Genomic DNA, 20,872 nt, shown 5'->3' on the forward strand with positions numbered 1-20,872 from the left:
CTTCTGGGTATATATCCAGGGAAACCCAAACACTAAAACAAAAGAACATATGCAGCCCTCTGGTTATTGTAGCATTGTTTACAACTAGAGACCCAGTGAAGGAAATATTGCACTGGGGGGGGCGGGGAGAAGGGGGAGTCCCTCAGCCTGGCTTGTGCCCTCTTGCAGTCTGGGACCCCTTGCTCCTCACCACCCATCTGTTCATTGCTTCTTACCTCTAGACTCACTGCTCCTTAGCACTGCTGTAAAGGTGGGAGAGGCTCCCACCACCACCACTGTGCTCACCAGTCATGAACCTGGCTTCTGGCTGAGCAGCGCTCCCCCTGTGAGAGTGCACTGTCCCCCAGAGGGTAGCTCCTGCATTGAGCATCTGCTCCATGGTGGTCAGTGTGCATCATAGCAACTGGTCATCCTAGTCATTCCAGCATAATCATTGCTTAGGCTTTTATTATATAGTCTAGAGGCCCAGTGCACAAGATTCATGCACTGGCTTATAGGGGGACTACCTCAGCCTGGCCTGTGCCCTCTCATAATTCAGGATCCCTCGGCTAAGGTTAAGGTCTAGTAAGTGGCCCTGGCCAGTGTGGGTCAGTTGTTTTGGCATCATCCAGTGCACAGAGTATTGTTGGGAATCTGGTTGGAGCACATGCTTTGGGTTGCTCAATTTCTGGTAGGGGGCATGCAAGAGGCAGCCAATCAATGTTTGGTTCTCTCATCAATGTTTCTCTCTCTAATAAGTCAATAAAAATATTTAAAAATATATATTAAAAGATTTGTCCAAAATTATACAGTGAATTTGTGGGGCTAGTGTTCTACTGTGGGTGCTTTTAATAAAAGCTTGTGTTCTGGCCAAAACCAGTTTACAACTAGAGACCCAGTGAAGGAAATCTTGCACTGGGGGGGAGGGGGAGGGAGTCCCTCAGCCTGGCTCAGTGGATAGAGCGTCGGCCTGCGCACTGAAAGGTCCTGGGTTCGATTCCGGTCAAGGGCATGTACCTTGGTTGTGGGCACATCCCAAGTGGGGGGTGTGCAGGAGGCAGCTGATCGATGTTTCTCTCTCATCGATGTTTCTAGCTTTCTATCCCTCTCTCTTCCTCTCTGTAAAAACTCAATAAAACATATTTTTTTTAAATTAAAAAAATAAAAGCTTGTGTTCTTTTAGTTATATCATGCTGCATCCTCAAATAAAATCCAGTTCATTCAGATTTCATTTTAGATCACAAAAAAGATGTAACGTCAGAAAAAGGACATTTTGACATTTCTAATAAAAAGGAACAAGGACCTGTGGGCCACCAAGAATGCCACCATCATTGACCCCAGGATCTCAGTTGTTGGCTTAAGTTTTCTGAAGAGGATTGAAATGACTCACTATCACATATTACTTTCCCAACCATCTTTTCACCATGCCATGTGCTACTAAAAACAATTTTGTTTCCTACCTGAGATACCTAAAAGAAATAAATAAATAAAACACCTAACAGTTTAATAGGTATTACTTGCACATTCTTTCTCGAAATTAGGTGTAAGGTACAGTGGAGCAAAAATGAAAGACTCCATATTTCACAAAGATATACAATTTTACATTTCAATAAAATGCAATTGAAGTGGCCAAAATGGTTACAGCAAATAAAAAATAAAGGATAGGCCGAAACCAGTTTGGTTTAGTGGATAGAGCATTGGCCTGCAGACTGAAAGGTCCCAGGTTCGATTCTGGTCAAGGGCATGTACCTTGATTGCAGGCACATCCCCAGTAGGGGGTGTGCAAGAGGCAGCTGGTCGATGATTCTCTCTCACTGATGTTTTTAACTCTGTATCCCTCTCTCTTCCTCTCTATAAAAAATAAATAAATAAATAAATAAATAAATAAATAAATAAATAAATAAAAAATAAAAAATAATAATATAAAAAAATAAATAATAAAGGATAAAAATATTCTATAACTAAGTAAACACCTGTTACTCCTCACCCTTTAAAGCTTTTAAATAAGGTCACATTTATTCATTCAACAAACATTTATTATGCACCAACAATGTCCTAGATACTAAGGAACATAACAGAGAACAAGATAAACCTGGCTCCAACCCTGACTGGATATGGCTACTCTAAACAATGTTGCTAACTAGTTGTTTTCCGAAAGAATTATATGTTTTTTGTGAAAGTCAGAGTCATATGAGTCGTCTTCTGAATTAGTTTTATAGTTCTGGAAATTTAATTGGAACATTTTTTTTTTTTAACTTTGAGAAAGAAATGATAGTCTTGAGTATGCTTTCAACGTTGAAGGTGGAGTTCGCTTTCAAGGAATATGGCGGCTGGTGACCGAATGGCTATTAGACCATTCGATTGCGCTTGTGGGTTGGGGTATTTGTGATGACATCACAGCACTGGGCCGAGGTGCGTTTACGGTTCCCCACACTGGCCAGGTGGAGGGCCGGATCTTCTGGATTGCAGGAGCTCAAGTCATCCTTGAGGGTGCTACTGTTTTGGAGATCACCGCTAGTGACCTCGCTCCAAAAGCCACCAGCTTGAGGCGGGGAGCTGGGTGGAGCAGACTGCACGCTGATGCTCGACATGGCGCCACTGAGGTCGTGCAGGTCGATGGCCTCTTGGAAGGGCTGCAAGTCAATGTCTGGTGATGGTGGTGGAAGATGCGGGGCCACTGGAGGAGGATCAGGGGGCACTTTGCTACACAGGAAACTAATCAGGTCTTCGCGGAGAATAGTGCTTTGGCTCCTCTTGGCCCAATCCAGCACTTCTTTGACACGGCGCTGGTAGCCAACCTTGACGCCCAGGTCGAAACTTCCTCGCTGGGCATCCCTGCTCTCTTTGTAGAGGTTGGTCAAAGCCGTGGCTGCACTCTGGAAGGGGTCCCACATGGAAAGTTCTGACTGCGGGCCCTCCGATCCCCTGTAGAGCTGGGCCACGGTGGTGGCGGACATCTGGAAGAGGTGCCACAGCTTCTGCTGCTCGCTCTTGGGCCCCACCGCCTCCTCATCCCCCTTATCGTCTTTGTCGTCGTCGTCTGGCAGCTCGGGAGACAGCTGCTCGACGTCCTCCATGTCCTCCGCTTCCTCCTCACACTGACGCCCCCACGTATAGCACCAGTGCTCCCCTACCTTGGCTTCGGTGGTCTCCTGCTGTTTCTCCATTCTCCTCCTTTTTGGCTGCTCACTCTGCGTACTTTTCCTCTTAAGAGTCTTACACCTTCACTTTCACCGCCTTCTCAGGACGCAGAAGTCCCCTCTCCTGCTGGCCACCTCACCTCAGGTGCCAGCAGACAAAGGAGGAGTAGGCGGAAGGGCCCTGAGACAGTTATGGCGCGAAACCTACAGCACGCCCCCGCCCTGCTAAGCCACGCCCACTGTTGTCCCGCCCAGCTAAGCCCCGCCTCGCCCCACTAAGCCCGCCCATCCCTGACGCCACGCCACGCCTAGCCCCGCCCATTCCAGGGCCCCAGGCTACGCAAATGAGAGACCTCTGCACCTCTGCAGCAGTCCGGAAATCGCTCCTAAGGACACACACACACACACACACACACACACACACACACACACACACCCCGCAACCCACAATGAGCTGAGGCACCGCCCTCACCACACACACACACACACACCCGCAACCCACACACACACACACACACACACACACACACACACCCCGCAACCCACAATGAGCAGAGGCCTTGCTGAAGCCACCCAGATGCACTCTGTAGCCACCGCCGCACGCCCCACCCCCTCACCCTCCTCAGGTCAGACCCAAACTCCTCTCTGCGAGGACTGCTGCACCTAAAACTCTGAGGGATGTTGGCTGAAGCACCGGCCTCAACGTTGCGCTGCCCGCCGCTTGGTCCACTTTTGACGCATTTTTGAGACTTGTAGGGTTCATCCAATAAGCTGATCAAATTTTACATGCTATGTAGCCAGAGAGGATTTATAAGGCAACTTCATGGTATTGATTCACATTCTGAGTTGGGAAGGCCGAGACGGGTGGGGGCCGGGACAGAGTGGATGGGCAGGCATCTGAATCCCAGCGATGCCCTCCACACAGGAGGCACCCATAAAAGTATCTTCTGTGGATCGAAAAGGCATTTTGTAGAGGAAAAGAAAAAGATCAACCCATAAAACCCCTCCCTCCAGTCCCCCAACCCACTCACCACACCATTCCCGCTCCTTGGACCTCAGTTTCCCCAGGTGTCCAATGAGGTTGTTGGATCAGATCTCTGAAAAACACTTCCAGTCGTGATTTAAAACTTTTCCTGCTGTCGGGACCGGTTTGGCTCAGTGGTAGAGCGTCGGCCTGCGGACTGAAAGGTCCTGGGTTCGATTCCGGTCAAGGGCATGTACCGTGGTTGCGGGCACATCCCCAGTAGGGGGTGTGCAAGAGGCAGCTAATCGATGATTCTCTCTCATTGATGTTTCTAACTCTCTATCCCTCTCTCCTCCTCTCTGTGAAAAATCAAAAAAAAAAAACTTTTCCTGCTGTACCAGCAAAGCACCTCTGCCGGATAAGTTGTACACTTATCAAATTCTAAGAGTTACGCTCAGAAATGGTATTGATTTTTTTCCCTACAATATTATTGTCATTAAAATAATGGGTTAGGAGTTTTCTTTCAACTACTGAAAATTCCAAGAGGAAGAAAGAGGGGAAAGAAAATAGGAAAATGAAATCCCCAAGACAGAATTTTCTGTTCTAGTGTAAAATTCAGTACTTTTAGGAAAGAAAAAGGAAAGCTTATCTAATTTCCTTCCAAGACCCTTAAAATTCTAGCTAGTTAAAACATCATAATAATACCAGAATTAAGCTACAACGGTATGCGATTCTAAAATATTTTCCTTAGCTTCAATAACAACCTCCTTGTAATGATGCAAACCCATTTTAGTACTGACAATTCCAGAGTAAACTGTTAAGAGAAGAAAAATTATCACTGAGCAAAGAATAACATCAAAAATGGGAGGAAGTAAGATTAAATTATTTTTTAAATTAGGAAAAAATTTAGAATTTCACAATTTTTGTTGTAGAATATTTGCTACGTCTCCAGAAAGCCTTATGATTTAGATGAAGAAAGGTAAATCTTCTAGCAAATGATGTTTGTTTAATAATTTCCAAGTATGAAAATTAGTATCTAAAATGAAATGATCTAATAATTAACCTTTATCATATTTCTTAAAGGAAATACACATTTCTAAGTTTAATAAGAAAGGGAAAGGTGGAGGAGGACAAGGAGAAGGTGGAGAAGGAGAAGGAGGAGGAGGAGAAGGAGGAGGAGGAGGAGGAGGAGGAGGAGGAGGAGGAGGAGGAGGAGGAAGGACTGTACCCTTTCTCTGCAAACTGGGCTTTTTCATGATTCATTAAACCCTTTTTCTATATGTTTAATTGGAATCTTCTCATTTACATAAAGGAGGGATGAGGCAGAAGACCTAAGATCAGCCCAAAAGGAAAAATACATTTTTCATTCTATATTAAAAACATTGTAGAGGAAAACTACAAGAAGGCAGAATTTCCCCCACACCCCACCGCCCCCCACACATACATATACCAGCCCTGAAATAGTTCATGGTCAAGGAGTTAACAGGTTTGCCAGAGCCTTGAGAATTGATTGTCCTGCACAAAGAACGTCACAATTATTATCAGAAAATCGTGTTTTTATTTTATCTTCTCTAAGTAAAAACTTGAACTGAAATGACTGAATAGGACACCATATCCTATTTTCTCCCCTTCAGTTTTGATTGGTAAAAAAAAAAAAAAAAAAAAAAACAAGAAGAAAGACGGCTTTTGAAAGAGCACAACCTTCTGCTTGGACTTGAGTTGCTGGCTGGTATTCTCCATTCAGCTGGATTCAGCACCTGATTAATTAGTTAATTAGTACTTAGAGCTGACTAGCCCTGGTCGGCAATTCCATGTCCTGCATGCTGAAATGTTGAATCTAGCACTGAAATTTCTGTCACCTAATTATTATCACCCCACTACTTTTAAAACCATTGCACCAAATTATTATAATAGACAGAGCCAGACAACTGTGTGGGAATATGTTCTTTCTGAGAAATAATGGTGGACTTAATCAATGTTTTTCACTGTTGCCCTTAACACATTTAAATAAAATAATTGAAAGGGGGAAATTCTAACTCAATTAGCCTCCAAATTCTTCTATAGAGAAAACTATTTTATATGGGAGAGAGTAGAAAACAAGTCATACAAAAAATGTTTAATGTTTTCTCAGTTCCTGAGATGGTAAAATGTGTATTTACATGATATCCTGTGTGAGAGTAGTATTGTCCCTATGTAAGTCTAAAATTTTAAAAAAAAAAAATGTTGGGAATAAAAAAATAGGGAAAAAAAAGTAAGAAAACACTCCCCCCAAAAAACAAAAAACAAACAAACAACAACAACAAAAAAAACCCACAAGATAATTTTAACTAGCTGTAAGGAAATGATATTGTGTGTGTTTTGAATAAAGGACTTTTGATGTTTAAAAATACATATATGGTTTAGGAATGAGTTTTCTGAGAGGAAAAAATATTCCTTGGCCTCTGCACTGTTATTCTATAAATATATGTCATGATTAAGGTTAAATATGTGTCAACTAAGGAAAATAGTTTTAGAAAATAAGTGATGACACATCTAGAGGAGTCTAATTTTTAGCATTTTTCAGTATACAATTACCAAAAGGGACTCCAGTATGTCAATGATTTTCAATATTATCGGTAGTTACTTTCACCTGGAGCAATCCTTATTTGCCAGTACTGGTTTCCCTGCAATTGTAAAAGCTAAATGGTACACAAAACTGGATACACAACCACACAGATCAGTAAATGGGTAGGACTGAAAGCAAAAGTAAACATCAACCTTAGGAAATGAAAGAAGTTAAAAGATAAGTGTTAAGGACCTTATTCATTTTGGAGAATAAAACAAGATTTAGTAGCTTTCCACTTAATTTAAATGAAAAGAATCACTACCTTACATATTGCAGTGATAATGTAATGGGGAAAGAAAACAAAAACGTCTTTGTACAAATGACACCTCCTATAGTTGTTGTGAAGAAACTTTTCCCCTTGGTATCTGCTAACAAATTCTAATTAATGCTGCACATTCCTTTACTGAAATCATTTAATGCGTAACAAGGGGGGTAAAAAGAAATGCTGAATGCTTGTGATTGCCCTGTTAGAATTATGGGAGTGAAAGCCTGGGGCCCCAAACTTACTGTCTATTAAAGCCAAGCTTTGAAAAAGAAATGCAACCTACAAAAGCTGTCAATCTCCCTTGCCCCTAAAGCCTGGGTTCACATGGATTCAAGTGACAGCCCTCCTCCCCCATGCACAATACATCAATCTGTCTCTCCCACAAGCACCCACAGCCCATTGTGCTGACCGCAGGTGCCTATTATGGCACCCATGGCTGCCTCCCACAGCTCCGCCCCTGAGAAACAGGAACTGCAGACAATGGAGCCCTGTGGGAAGACAGAGGTTGGTGTTGGGAGGGATAGCAGACAGATGGTAAAGGGTATAGGGTAGTAAGGTAGTTTCAAAACAAATGTCAAACATTCAAAATTATTGCTTTCATGTGTCTCCCCTTTTGAATTGCCCTTGCTTCAATCACCATCTGCCATTATCATAAAAACACTTACCTGTTACGATGAATATCTGGTCCCCTTTTGGGTGGTGGTGGAATGGATGACCTTCATTACTCTACTCCTCTAGGTTTCTCATGGTCAGAAACAGGAATTTTAGTTGAGTGACACTAGTAGATCATATAGGAGAAAGAAATAATATTTCTAATTTTTTTGCAAGGTTTGTGATTTCCCTTTGAGCTTAATTTGGAGCTTCTTAAAGGGCAAGAGTTATAAAAACTAGTTATTTTAAGCAACATATTTGTGAAATCAATGTACTGTAATATTTCATACAAATGTTAAATCAGGCAGCTAGAAATTCTTTTCTGGTAAGGTGTCACATGAAGGGAGACTATGTGAATTTAAAAATAAATGTAATGAAGGTTTCTGGCTCAGCCTCTTTCCCTATTTCCAAACATGCCAACAAAATAAGTAAAACTTTCAAAATCATTACTAAGTACTATTCACATAAATTACCATTATAAAAAAAATACATTTTAAACATTTTGTAAAATGTCATTTGTCTATGGTGTTTTTAATCTTCTAAGTTAGAGATTATACAGCAATAAATAGAAGAATTAGATATATGCCAAAAATACATGTATTAGTTCCAGTAATATGATTTAGTTGCTTTTGCCCTTGCTTTATCATTTCAATATACCATCTTCTTCCTGTTTCCAAGATAATTTGTCATAAATTAAAACCAAGCTAACTTAATCACTAGTAATACTACCTATCTCAAACAAAAAAATTACCTAGGCAAGTCTGGCACAAGTATATGTAAGTCATGGTCAAGAGGGCTGGTGATATGTTATGCAGAGGATACCCCCAAAATAATGTCAGGAATAAAACCAGCCATTTTTCCTAAAGCAAACAAGAAGGTCTTGGTTTGTTGTCAAAAACTACAAACTAGGCTTTACCTAGGGAATGTCAAGAATCCAAGTGAGCTTCAGGGAACTTAATTAGCATACTTGGTTTGGATTTTTTAATTACACAAGGAAAACAACCAATACACTATGAAAGCACAAAATTCACTTTTCTGTTATGTATGTGTGCAGTGTTTTTGAAAATTTCATTAACAACATAAATTTAGATTTTAAACATTTTGTGCTCATTACTAGATCATGTCTTTTTTTGTTTGTTTCAAAGTTTTTAATGTATGCCCCCTTTTTATATAAATAGTAGCATACTACATTCAATGCATTTTTTACCTGAGAGATTTTGGAGATCAGTCCATATCAGGATATTAAAAGCAACTAAGGAGGGCATGCTTCTTAATGTGAATAGTTTTGTATCATTTGGTATCTGTAAAAGTTAAGGCACTAGTTCAAAAATGGGAAAATATATAGTTCCAATATTTGGCTAACAAAGTGATCAAGCCATTTGGAGGTTATTCTTGTTTATCTTAACCATGATTGAATTAGACATTTCATTTCTAATACTCAGAAACTAGTACACCTAACTACAATTGTCCACCTAAATGGGAGCCAGAGAAAATGTGGAAGAGAAAGTCACAGATAATCCATAGATACAACCTTTGTTAGAGATACTGACATGTGAAAACTTTTAAGGTATTTATTGGTAGGCTTGTGAATTGTTTTTTAGTATCCAAAATAATCAGAGTTCAACAGACATTACTAAGGCTTCCCAGGTGACCCACAGTCCATTATTCAGACTTCTGGTATCTAACAAAAATGACCTTGCTTAATTGACTTAACTGATTAAAAGATGCCAGGTTTTAGCTCCAAAATGGTTGACAATACCGTCTTTTTGCCTGTGTTCCCACAGCAACTTATTTCACCTCTAGATCTTTTCCATGGAGCACTTGGATATATCCATTTAAAAATTAACATAGTTTGTCAGTTAAAATCTAAGATTTTATTGTCAGACAAGCCTGAGTTCTAATCCTGACTATAATTGGAAAACGCTGAGATGTAATTTCTCTGATATTTGAAGTTTCTCTAAAATGGGCATAATAATAGAGCAGATCTTATAGGTTTGTTGTAAGGATTAAATGATACCATGTATTCACTCCTAAAACAATTCCTGGAACATAGTAAATCCTCAAAAAAAAGAGTACCTATTATTATAATCAACAATAATAATATCAATTATACCACCATAAGGATTAGCTAGAATTTGTTCTCAAATCTAATTGATCAGCAAAAGACTAGATATTTTTTGACTTTATTGTTTACAGATATACCCTTTTTCCCTCATTGATCCTTTCTACCCCGAACCTGACCCCACCTCCCCCACCCCAGGCCTTCACCACACTATTGTCTGTGTCCATGAGTTAGGAATATATGCATATAAGTTCTTTGGCTAATTGCTTTCCACCCACCCCCACTTCCTTCTGAAATTTATCAGTCTGTTCCATGTTTCTATGTCTCTGGATTTATTTTGTTCATCAGTTTATTTTATTTTTTAAATTCCACATATGAGTGAGATCATGTGAGATCACTTTCTCTGACTGGCTTATTTCACTTAGCATAATATTCTTCAGGTCCCTCCATGCTATCTCAAAGGGTAAGAGATCCTTCTTTTTAACTGCTGTATAGTATTCCATGGTGTGAATGTATCATAGCTTTTGTATCCACTCATTAACCTATGGGCTCTTGGGCTGTTTCCAGATCTTAGCTATGGTAAATTGTGCTGCTATGAAATAGGAGTGCATACATTCTTTCTGATTGGTGTGTCAGGTTTCTTAGGATATATTCCTAGAAGTGGGATCACTGAGTCAAATGGCAGTTTCATATTTAATTTTGGGGGGAAACCATATTGTTTTCCATAGTGGCTGCACCAGTCTGCATTCCTACCAGCAGTGTATGAGGGTTCCCTTTTCCCCACATCCTCTCCAGCATTTATCAATTATTGATTTGTTGATAGTAGCCAGTCTGTCATTTTAATTTGCATATCTCTGATGATTAGTGACTTTGAGCACTTTTTCACATGTCTTTTGGCCACTTGTATGTCCACTTCACAAAAGTGTCTATTTAGGAGACATAAAATGGCAGCAGAACAGACGGGCATGTCCTGAGCCTTGTCCCAGAGAAAATAAAATGAACAGCTGAAACGAATAACATCCCACCCGAATTGGCAAAGGAGACTCAGCTGGTAAGACAATTTGCAGCCAGAAATGGCAGAGGATCCCTGGAGAAAGGTAAAATCAAGGATCTGAACAGGAGAGTCTGCCAGACCTCTGAGCCCAGAGGGTCAGAGGGAATCTGCACAGCACCAAGCTGCATCCCTGAGGAAAAGTACAGCATCTGACTGTGGAAAGAAGGTCCACAGGACTGCTGGATGGCAAGAGATTTTAGATCTGGGTCCACAGTCACAAAAAGCTGAACCCAAAGGGTGCAGCCTGAAGGGTTGACCAGACCACGTAGTGCCAGCAGGAGAGGAGCTCGCAGAGGATCAGTCTTTCCCCTCACAGAGGCCTGTGCCTTTCTTCACTAAACCTAGTTCGTAGGATCTTTTGAGGGAGAAGAAGTGGACTTGTGGAATCTGGGGAGAGTAAAAAGTCCAGGAGAAGTAGCAGTGAGTCTGATGCTGAGTCATACCTGAGCCGAGGACATGGGCAGCCATATTGTCCTGAAGAGATAGCACTTCCTTCCAGTATCCAGGCAACCAATACCGCTACACCCATATTCCACCCTGAATGGTACAAAGAATTTAAAAAAATCTAAATAGCCCCTGAGAGCCCAAAGGGACTGGCCTAAAGAGAGACCTTCAATCCCAACAACAAGAAGCTGAGAACTAATACAGTACAGAAGACTGGGATCTTACGCCAGCCAAAGGAATGACACTTCACTTTTTCATTTTTATTTTTATTTTTATTTTTTATTATTATGTTATCTCTTTTTTTCTTTGTTTTCCTGTTTTTGTCTGTTGCTTGCTTTTCTATTTCTTTTCACATTATTTTTCCATCACTCTATTTTATTTTTATTTGCTATTTTTATAACATTTTTGAAATCAATTTTTAATAAATTTATTATTATTATTTTATTTTTGTTCTCTTTCTTCTTATCCATCACTCCCCTTTCTACTTCCTCTATACTGAACTGAGATCCTCCCAAAATTCATCCAATTCTTAACCTTATTTTCTGTATATAAGCTCAACCTCTACAGATTCTGCCCCCACCCTCTTTGCTGGGTGTTTGGTGTTTGTACTTTTGGAGGGTTTATCTATTGGTTATGTGGTGTTTGGGATGGGAATGGGGGGATGAGGACAAATATGTGATACCTTAATCAATAAAGAAATTAAAAGAAAAGAAAAGAAAAGAAAAGCTGGCACAAAATTCTGATCTGTTTCTGCTACCAAAGCACCTAACCTTGTGGTCATCTTCAGTTTCCAGCATGTCACATAGAATTCAACTTCTAATGTACAGTGAGTTTATACGTCTGACTGTCTGACTTGAAGCATGATCATACAATTAGGAATGTTCTTGTTACCAAGTTAAAAAAAAAAAATAGGGAAAACAACTGATGCAAAAGCAGAAGAATGCTCAGTTCCCCAATCTTTGCTGTGCCCTTCACCCAGTCCCTCATTGTCACAATACAAACACTACTGAGCACCCAGTATAATGCCCCATGCCCTCCTGTCAGTGTGGCCTGGTGGCTTGGTAGCAGTGGATTTTCCTGGGCCACTACTAGGCACATGCACATCAATCTCTAAGGAGGCCACTAATCTAACCACAAGCTTTATTGAAGTGGTCCAGATTCCTGGGTTCAAATTCCTGTTGGCTCCAGGCTGGTAGAGGAGTTGCACTGCCACCAATGGCTCTAAGGCAAGCATGTCAAACTCGTGGCCGGCAGGCTGCATGCTTGACTAAGGCCTAAGCTGTCCTTCAATCAGTCCTTTCCCTGCCTACCCAGAAAGTCCTCTCCACCAGCTCAGCTGATCATGGAGACAGCTCCCTGCCCAAGTTTGTCCATTCTCACTTTCTTTTACTTCTGACATGTGGGTTTGGGTTAAGAAACTCATTTTAGACTCAGATTCCTAGGCAAAGGATCTTTAGTTTCCTCTGGTTTTTTTTTTTTTTTAATGCCTATATTTTAAATATTTCCCAAAGACCTAGCCTATAATATTTATAGCCTATGTTATTTAATCTTACATCCTTCTCTCCTTCAAAGCTGTTCACACCTTATACTTTAATGAAACTAGATTAATCACTTTCCCCTAAACATGCATTGGGCTTTCCCTCCTCCCAGCCTTTTTACATGCCCTTTATTCTGCTAATAATTTGTCACCCCATTTTTTGTAGTGCCCACCTAGCACAATGTCTATGCTATTCTCAAGACCAAAAGGAAACCCCACCTCTTTAGTTTAAGGTTTCTCCACATTCCTGCTATACTCTCTTCCACCTCTCTATTCATAGAGTACAGAGCACCACTCATGAGACTATCTATACACAAATTTCCTTATATTCTAGTTATTTTCATACTCATTTTGACATGAGAGAAATAGAATCCCTCAGGGCAGCGTTTACTTCTGTCATGTTTTCATTCCCCTTGCACATATCACAGTGCCTTGAACATAGCAGGCATGAAATGTTTACTCAGTGGGGGAATGGCTTACTTAGAGCTGTTTGTTTAATATAACAAACAATTGGGTAACAGTTACTATGCACCAGGTACTGCTCACTTAGATGGCATTTATCAAGTTTCAGACATGCTCCAACATCTTGACCCTGGATTCTGACAAGAACCCTAGGAAGTAGGTACCATTGGGAGTCATATTTGACAAATAATCAAAGTGAGACTCAAGGAGGATTAACGTTTTACCTAAGCCAAAGGTACAGTACCTGGTATATGTCAGAGACAAGATACAAACCCATGCAAATTGCCTCAGATTTTAACTCTTAAACTCTGGTCCTCTAATAATGCCTGGAATGATTTGTCCAATGTGGAACCTATAGCTACAGGACAGTGGAAATGGAATCCAATTCCAATTCTTCTTGGCAGTCCATGCTACCATTTCCCCACTAGTGTTCTTCATAGGAACTATGCTTCAGTGGGGTGCTGGGGCAAACTAAATTATAACTTCTGAATTAAATTGAATCTTTCTGAAGGTTTTCTGAAGGCAGATACTCCTCTGTCCGTCTATGTCAGTTCCCCAACCTTTATTTTCTGTATCACCCTACCACAACCTATAAAAGTATTTTTAGACATTTTCCCCTAATTGCTCCCTGATAAAATTTTAGTATAACAGATACACTGTATATCTTTTTTATGTGCTGTGCATATATCTGTGCTTTATATATAAAATAAAAATATTTTTCATCATCTAAGAGCCAATGTTCTCTGTTTTATCAGAACTTACAGAATGCTAGATACATGCCAGTCTCAATGGGGATGACCTCATAGATTACTGGGTTGCTTAATATCTGTGAATCAGAGCTGAGTTCATGGAGTCACTTTGAGCCCCTAAAACTCATTACTCTAATCCAAAGACAGGAATCTATACATGGAACTCTACAGAAATGAGAAATGCTGTTGTAAGAGTGAAGATCATGTTGTAGCATAGAGTAGGACACAGCAAATGCCCTGGCACACTCATGAGCCTAAATTAACTAATACAATTTCTTTCTTTATTGTAGCATTAATTTAATCAGTAGGCCTACAAATTCACATAGCTATAGAAAAGGGTGGACTTGAGTGCCCAGTCATTATATAATGCCTATGCAAATATGTAAACTATTGAGAGGTCTCTTCAGAAATGCCTGGGTTTCTGGGTTTCATTTCCTCTAAGCACACAACATAGGGTCCCACTACAACCATCTCAGTCCTTCCTGGAAATTTCTGTGAGGCTAGATTATTCAATGCCTGGAAAAGGTATGCATTTTCTAGAGCATATCAATGGATTTGTCTATGCAAATGTAGTGAAATATCAGCTATGTCATCAGGAAAGGAAGTGGGATCTCAGGAGATATTGATGTCTAGGCTCCATCAGAATTTTTAATGACAACTCACCATAAACAACCAACATCACAAGGATCATTGAAATGGCTACTGCAGCTGGCCTCAACCACTCAGAGAATCTATATATATAAAGAGCCAGGGGCAGTCACATCCGAAACAACCGAACAGATGACCAAACAGGCTAAGTGAGGCAACAAGGTTGGCAGCGGGGGTTAGTGAGGGATGACCAAATGGCTGAGCAGCAGGCTACATGCGGTGACCAGGCGGACAGGGGTGGGGCAGTGAGGGGTGACCAGGCTGGTAGAGGGGGGCATTGAGGGGGACACAGGCCAGAAGGGGGGGCCGTTGGGGGCAACCAGGCTGGCAGGGGGAGCAGTTAAGGGAAACCAGGCCAGCAGAAGGGGGCGCAGTTGGGGGTGACCAGGTTGGCAGGGGCACAGTTGGGGATTATCAGGTCAGCAGGCAGAGGCAGTTAGTAGTGATCAAGCTAGCAGGGGGACCAATTAGGGCTGATCAGGCAGGCAGGCAGGTAGGAGCCAGCAGTTCTGAATTGTGAGAGGGATGTCCAGCTGCTGGTTAGGCCTAATCCCCGGGATAGGGCCTAAACTGGCAGTCGACATCCCCTGAGGGGTCCCATATTGGAGAGGGTGCAGGCTGGGCTGAGGGGACACCCTCTGCCATGCATGAATTTCATGCACCTTCTTGTCCTCCTGTTTAAACCTTTCTCTTGTCTGGTTTTCTTGGTTTTGATCCCATTGGCCCATATCCAGATTCTTCCTCTGCCTAGCCTGTTTGAATTGATGTCTCATTTAGATAATTGGCCTTGGTTTGGCATCTCCCCAGAATGTTGCCTCTCAGCTCTGCTGTCCTAGCACTACGCACTGCAGTTCTAGGAAAATATTGCCCTCCTATACCCATGCCAGGTGCCCACATATCACAGCTCAGGAATCCCACTAATTTTTGTGGCCTTTGAATAATTATAATGCTAATTAAAATTATTATTTGCCTCTTTCAAGTCACCTGTGAGCCCATAAAGGCAATCAACCTAAAAGCTGAGAGATCAACGTCCCCATATATAAAAGTATTAATAAAAATATATGTCTTGAATACCTTACACAGGATTCTTCTGAGAATAAAAGAGGACAAATGACATGGGAGAACTCTGAGAAGGTATAAAGCATCATAAGCATGTGTTGTTATCTAAACTCTACTGATAGTATGGAATTCCTTATAATGTGGTTCCTGCCACCTATCTAAACTCAAGCTCTAGCCAGCACCATCTCGTTTGGGGTCCAGCAAGCTTAGAGTAGTAATTGGTTGGGAGAAGCAGCTGGTTCTAACAAGGCAATTTATTGTACGATAGTCAAGAAGTTCATAACCACCACACCCATTTTTCTTTGCCATTTTAATGCAGATAGGGCAAAGATGCAATACAAACAAAAAGTAAGAAGAGCTGAGAAACCCACCATGACTCAGCCAGGGTACTTGCCACTTACCTATCCTGCCTTCCTCTTCAGCAGGCCTTGACTTTGCAGTAGCAAAGAGGTACTCGGTTATGGGGTAGCTACTTAGTTATGCTGAAGGCATACACAGCTCATTTCTGCTTCCTCCTTTCTGCTCACATTTATCTCCCTCCTAGTAATAACCTCCTCTTGTACTTTTCCTTATTAAATTTTCCCATCTTTGAGGATCCAGCTCCAACTCCATTCCCTTCAGGAAGAATTCGAAAAACACTCCTCTGTCCTCAATATCCTCCTCCTTCTGACCTCCTGTAGCACTTAAAATCTGCATCCAAACAAAACCTGCAATTAGTTCCTCGTCATGTATCTCTCCATAAAAGTTTTGGATAATTAGTCTTGTCTCTGTGACTTTTTATATCTTTTTTTGTGATGTCTAGAAAAAATACTGGGTATTATTAAATGCTCAATAAATTCTTTTTTTATTTGCTAATTTACTTTTTTTATTAAGGTAATGGATGTGTACATATCTTACCATTGCCTCCCCCCAACTCTCATATATGCCCTCACCCCCAGTGATTTGCTTCCATTGGTTATGCTTATATGCATGCATACAAGTCCTTCAGTTGATCTTTTATCTCCCCCATCTCTCCCTAACCTTCCTGCTGTAATTTGACAATCTGTTTTTACTTTACTGCCTCTTCATCTATCTTTTTGTTCATCAGTTTATAATGTTCTTTATTATGCACAAATAAGTGAGATCATGTGGAATTTTTCCTTCATTGACTAGCTTATTTCGAGTAGCACAATGTTCTCCAGTTCCATCCATGATCCTGCAAATGGTAAGAATTCCTTCTTTTTTATGGCAGCATAGTATTCCATTGTGTAGATGTACCAAAGTTTTCTGATTCAGTCATCTGCTGATGGGCACCTAGGCTGTTTCCAAATCTTAACTATTGTAAATTGTGCTGCTATGAACATAGGGGTGCATATATCCTTTCTGATTGGTGTTTCTAGTTTTTTAGGATATATTCCAAGAGTGGGATTACTGGGTCAAATGGGAGTTACATTTTCAGTTTTTTGAGGAAACTCCATACTGTTCTCCACATTGGCTGTACCAGTCTGCATTCCCATCAGCAGTGTAGCATCCTCGCCAACACTTGTCATTGTTGATTTGTTGATGTTGGCCATTCTGACAGGTGTGAGATGGTACCCCATTGTCATTTTGATTTGCATCTCTCAGATAATTAGTGACTTTGAGCATGTTTACATGTGTCTCTTGGCCTTCCTTCTGTATTATTTAGAAAATATTCTATTTAAGTCTGTTGCCCAATTTTTATTGGATCATTTATCTTCCTTTTATTAAGTTGTTGGAAATTAAACCTTTATCAGTGATAACATTTGCAAATATGTTCTTCCATACAGTGGGATTTCTTATTGTTTTGTTGATGGTTTCTTTTGCTGTGCAGAAGCTTTTTATTTTGATGTAGTCCCATGTGTTTATTTTCTCTTTAGCTTCCATTGCCCTAGGAGCAGTATCAGTGAAGAAGTTCTTTTGGCATATGTCTGAGATTTTGCTGCCTCTGGATTCCTCTAGTATTTTTATGGTTTCCCATCTTAGGTTTAAGTCTTGTATCCATTTTGAGTTTATTTTTGTGTATAGTGTAAGTTGGTGATCTAGTTTCATTTTTTTGCATATATCTGTCCAATTTTCCCAACACCATTTATTATAGAAACTGTCTTGACTCCACTGTTTGTTCATGCCTCCTTTGTCAACTATTAATTGAGCATAGTGGTTTAGGTCAATATCTGGATTCTCTATTCTATTCCATTGATCTATATGTCTGTTCTTGTGCCAGTAACAGGCTGTTTTGAAAACAGCAGCTTTGTAATAAAACTTGAAATCTGGTATTGAGATCCCTTCTACTTTATTCTTCTTTCTCAGGATTGCTGTGGCTATTCAGGGTCTTTTTTTTATTCCAGATGAATTTTTGGAGAGTTCTTTCTAGGTCAGTGAAATATGCCTTTGGTATTTTAATGGGGATTGCATTGAATCTACAGATTGCTTTGGGTAGTATGGACATTTTAATGATGTTGATTCTACTGGTGTCCGACTGCTGGTTTAGGCCTAATCTCAGGATTGCTGCGGCTATTCGAGGTCTTGTTTTAATCCAGATGAATTTTTGGAAAGTTTGTTATAAGTCTGTGAAATATCCTTCTACATTGCCAAATTCATTTATTAAGTCTAATATTTTTTATGGAGTCTTTAGGGTTTTCTATGTACAGTATCATGTCATCTGTGAATAAGGACAGTTTTATTTCTTCTTTTCCAATTTGGATGCCTTTTATTTCTTCTTGTTGTCCAATAACAATGGCTAGTATTTCCAGTACTATGTTGAACAGGAGTGGTGAGAATGGGCATCCCTGTCTTGTTCCTATTCTTAGGGAAAATGGTTTTAGTTTTTGCTCATTGAGTGTGATGTAGGCTGTGGATTTGTCATATATGGCTTCCATTATGTTGAGGTTTTACCCTTCTATTCCACATTACTGAGAATTCTTATCAATAAAGGGTGTTGGATTTTGTCAAATGCTTTTTCTGCATCAATTGATATGACTTTGTGATTATGTCCCATAGATTTTGGATTGTTGTGCTTTTATTTTCATTAGTTTTCAGGATGTTCTTAATTTCTTCTTTGATCTCTTTGGTAACCCAATCATTGTTTAATAGCTTGTTATTCAGCTTCCAAATGTTTGGGGGAGGGGGGTTGGATGGTTTTTATTGTAGTTTATTTCTAATATTATGCCATTGTAGTCTGGGATGATGCTTGATATCATTTCAATCTTCTTGAACTTGGGGATACTTTGCTTGTGGCCCAATATGTGGTCTATTTTTAAAATGTCCCATGTGCACTTGAGAGGAATGTATATTCCATAGCATTGGGGTGAAATGTTCTGAAGATGTCAATTAAGTCCATCTGCTCTAGTGAGTTATTTAGGATTGCTGTTTCTTTGCTGATTTTTTGTCTATAGGACTTATCCAGTGATGTCAGAGGTTTATTAAAGTCCCCGACTATGATTGTACTAGAGGCCTGGTGCATGAAATTCGGGAAGGGGTGGGGGGGTCCCTCAGCCCAGCCTGTGCCCTCTCTCAGTCTGGGACCCCTCACTCTTACCACCTGCCTGCTTGCTGCTCCTTACTGGTTGGCTTGCTGCTCCTTAGTGCAAAGGCGGAAGAGGCTCCCACCACCGCTGCTGTGCTTGCCAGCCATGAGCTTGGCTTCTGGCTGAGTGGCGCTTCCCCTGTTGGAGGTCACTGACCACAGGCAGCTCCTGTGTTGAGTGTCTGCCCCCTGGTGGTCAGTGTGCATCATAGCTACCAGTTATTCTGCCATAACAGTCACTTAAGCTTTTATTATATAGATTATTGTTGATCTCTCTTTTGATATCTTTCAGGAGTTTTTTTTTTATGTATTTGGGTGCTCTTGCATTGGGCACATATATGTTTATCAGGGTTATATCCTCTTGTTGTATTGATCCCTTTAGTATTATGAAGTGGCCTTCCTTATCTCTTGTTATGGCCTTCACTTTGAGGTCTATTTTGTCAGATATAAGTATTGCTATCCCAGCTTTTTTTTCCCTTCCCATCTGCCTGGAAGATATTTTTCCATCCCTTCACTTTCAGTCTGTTCTGAGGTGGTTCTCTTGCAGGCAGCATATATATGGGTCAACTTTTTTTTATCCATTCAGCCACTCGATGTCTTTTAATTGGAGCATTTAGTCCATTTACATTTAAAGTTATTATTGATAGGTACTTGTGTGTAGCCATTTTTAATTTTTGTTTCTGTTTGCTTTCTTAAGTTTTTATTTCTTCTTTTTACACCAGTCCCTTTAGCATTTCTTGCATTGCTGGCTTGGTAGTTATAAACTCCTTTATCCTTTTTTTTTTTTTTTGTCTGTGAAGCTACTTATTTTCCCTTCAATTTTGAATGATAGCCTCACTAGACAGAGTATTCTTGGATTCAGTTCCTTGCTTTGCATCACTTTGTAAATTTTCTTCCATTCTTTTCTGGCTTGATATGTTTCTGTTGAGAAATCATTTGATAATCTAATGGGAGATCCTTTGTATGTAACTTTCTGTCTTTCTCTTGTAGCCTTTCAGATTCTCTCTTTGTCCTGAACATTTGCCATTGTAATTATGATGTGTCTTTGTATGGGTCTTTTTTGGTTCATCTTGTTTGGGACTCTCTGTGGTTGTGTGACTCTTTTCTTCCCCACGTCAGGGAAGTTTTCTCACATTATTTCTTCAAATAGGTTTTCTGAACCTTGTTCCTCTTCCTGTTGTTCTGGCACCCCTATTATTTGTATTTTGCTTTGTTTCATGTTGTCCCATAGCTCCCTTAGCCTCTCCTACTGTCTTTTAATTTTTTTTCTCCAATTGCAGTTCAGTTTACGTGTGTTTTGCTTCCTGTCTTCTAATTTGTTAATCCTGTCCTCTGCTTCTCTTAATCTACTGTTGTAACTTTCCATGGTGTTTTTTATTGCAGCTATATCACTCTTCATTTCTTCTTGATTCTTATATGAGTTGTTGATTTTTTTCATCCATCTGTTTAATGAACTGTATGACCCTTATTCTGAATTCTTTTTCTGACTTATTTCATGCCTCTGTTTCACTCATCTACTTTTCTGACAATTCTTCCTTTTCTTTCCTTTGGGGATTTCTTTGTCTACCCATTTTTTTATCACACCAATGGATCTAGATGTTGACTCATGCAGGGGCTGCTCCTTGGGTGACAGTGACTTCTTGGGCTGAGGTTGCTCCTCTGGCAGTCGTGGCAGCAGCTGCTCCTCAGTTGGCAGCAGCTCCTCTGGTGGGTGCTGTTCGCAGCAGTGG

General features: G+C 40.4%; 1 protein-coding gene across 1 annotated transcript; it reads right to left on the minus strand.

The window, feature by feature from the left end:
- Window positions 1-2,327: 2,327 nt before the first annotated feature.
- HAPSTR2 (HUWE1 associated protein modifying stress responses 2) lies at window positions 2,328-3,146 on the minus strand (the record flags this gene model as incomplete). The annotated part of the gene is made up of 1 exon (XM_084871229.1): window positions 2,328-3,146. One exon carries the CDS (start codon window positions 3,144-3,146, stop codon window positions 2,328-2,330), a length of 819 nt encoding a protein of 272 aa, XP_084727355.1.
- Window positions 3,147-20,872: the final 17,726 nt, after the last annotated feature.

The sequence above is a fragment of the Pipistrellus hanaki genome (genome assembly GCF_964339955.1).
Source record: "Pipistrellus hanaki genome assembly, chromosome: X".
Taxonomy (NCBI): Eukaryota; Metazoa; Chordata; class Mammalia; order Chiroptera; family Vespertilionidae; genus Pipistrellus; species Pipistrellus hanaki.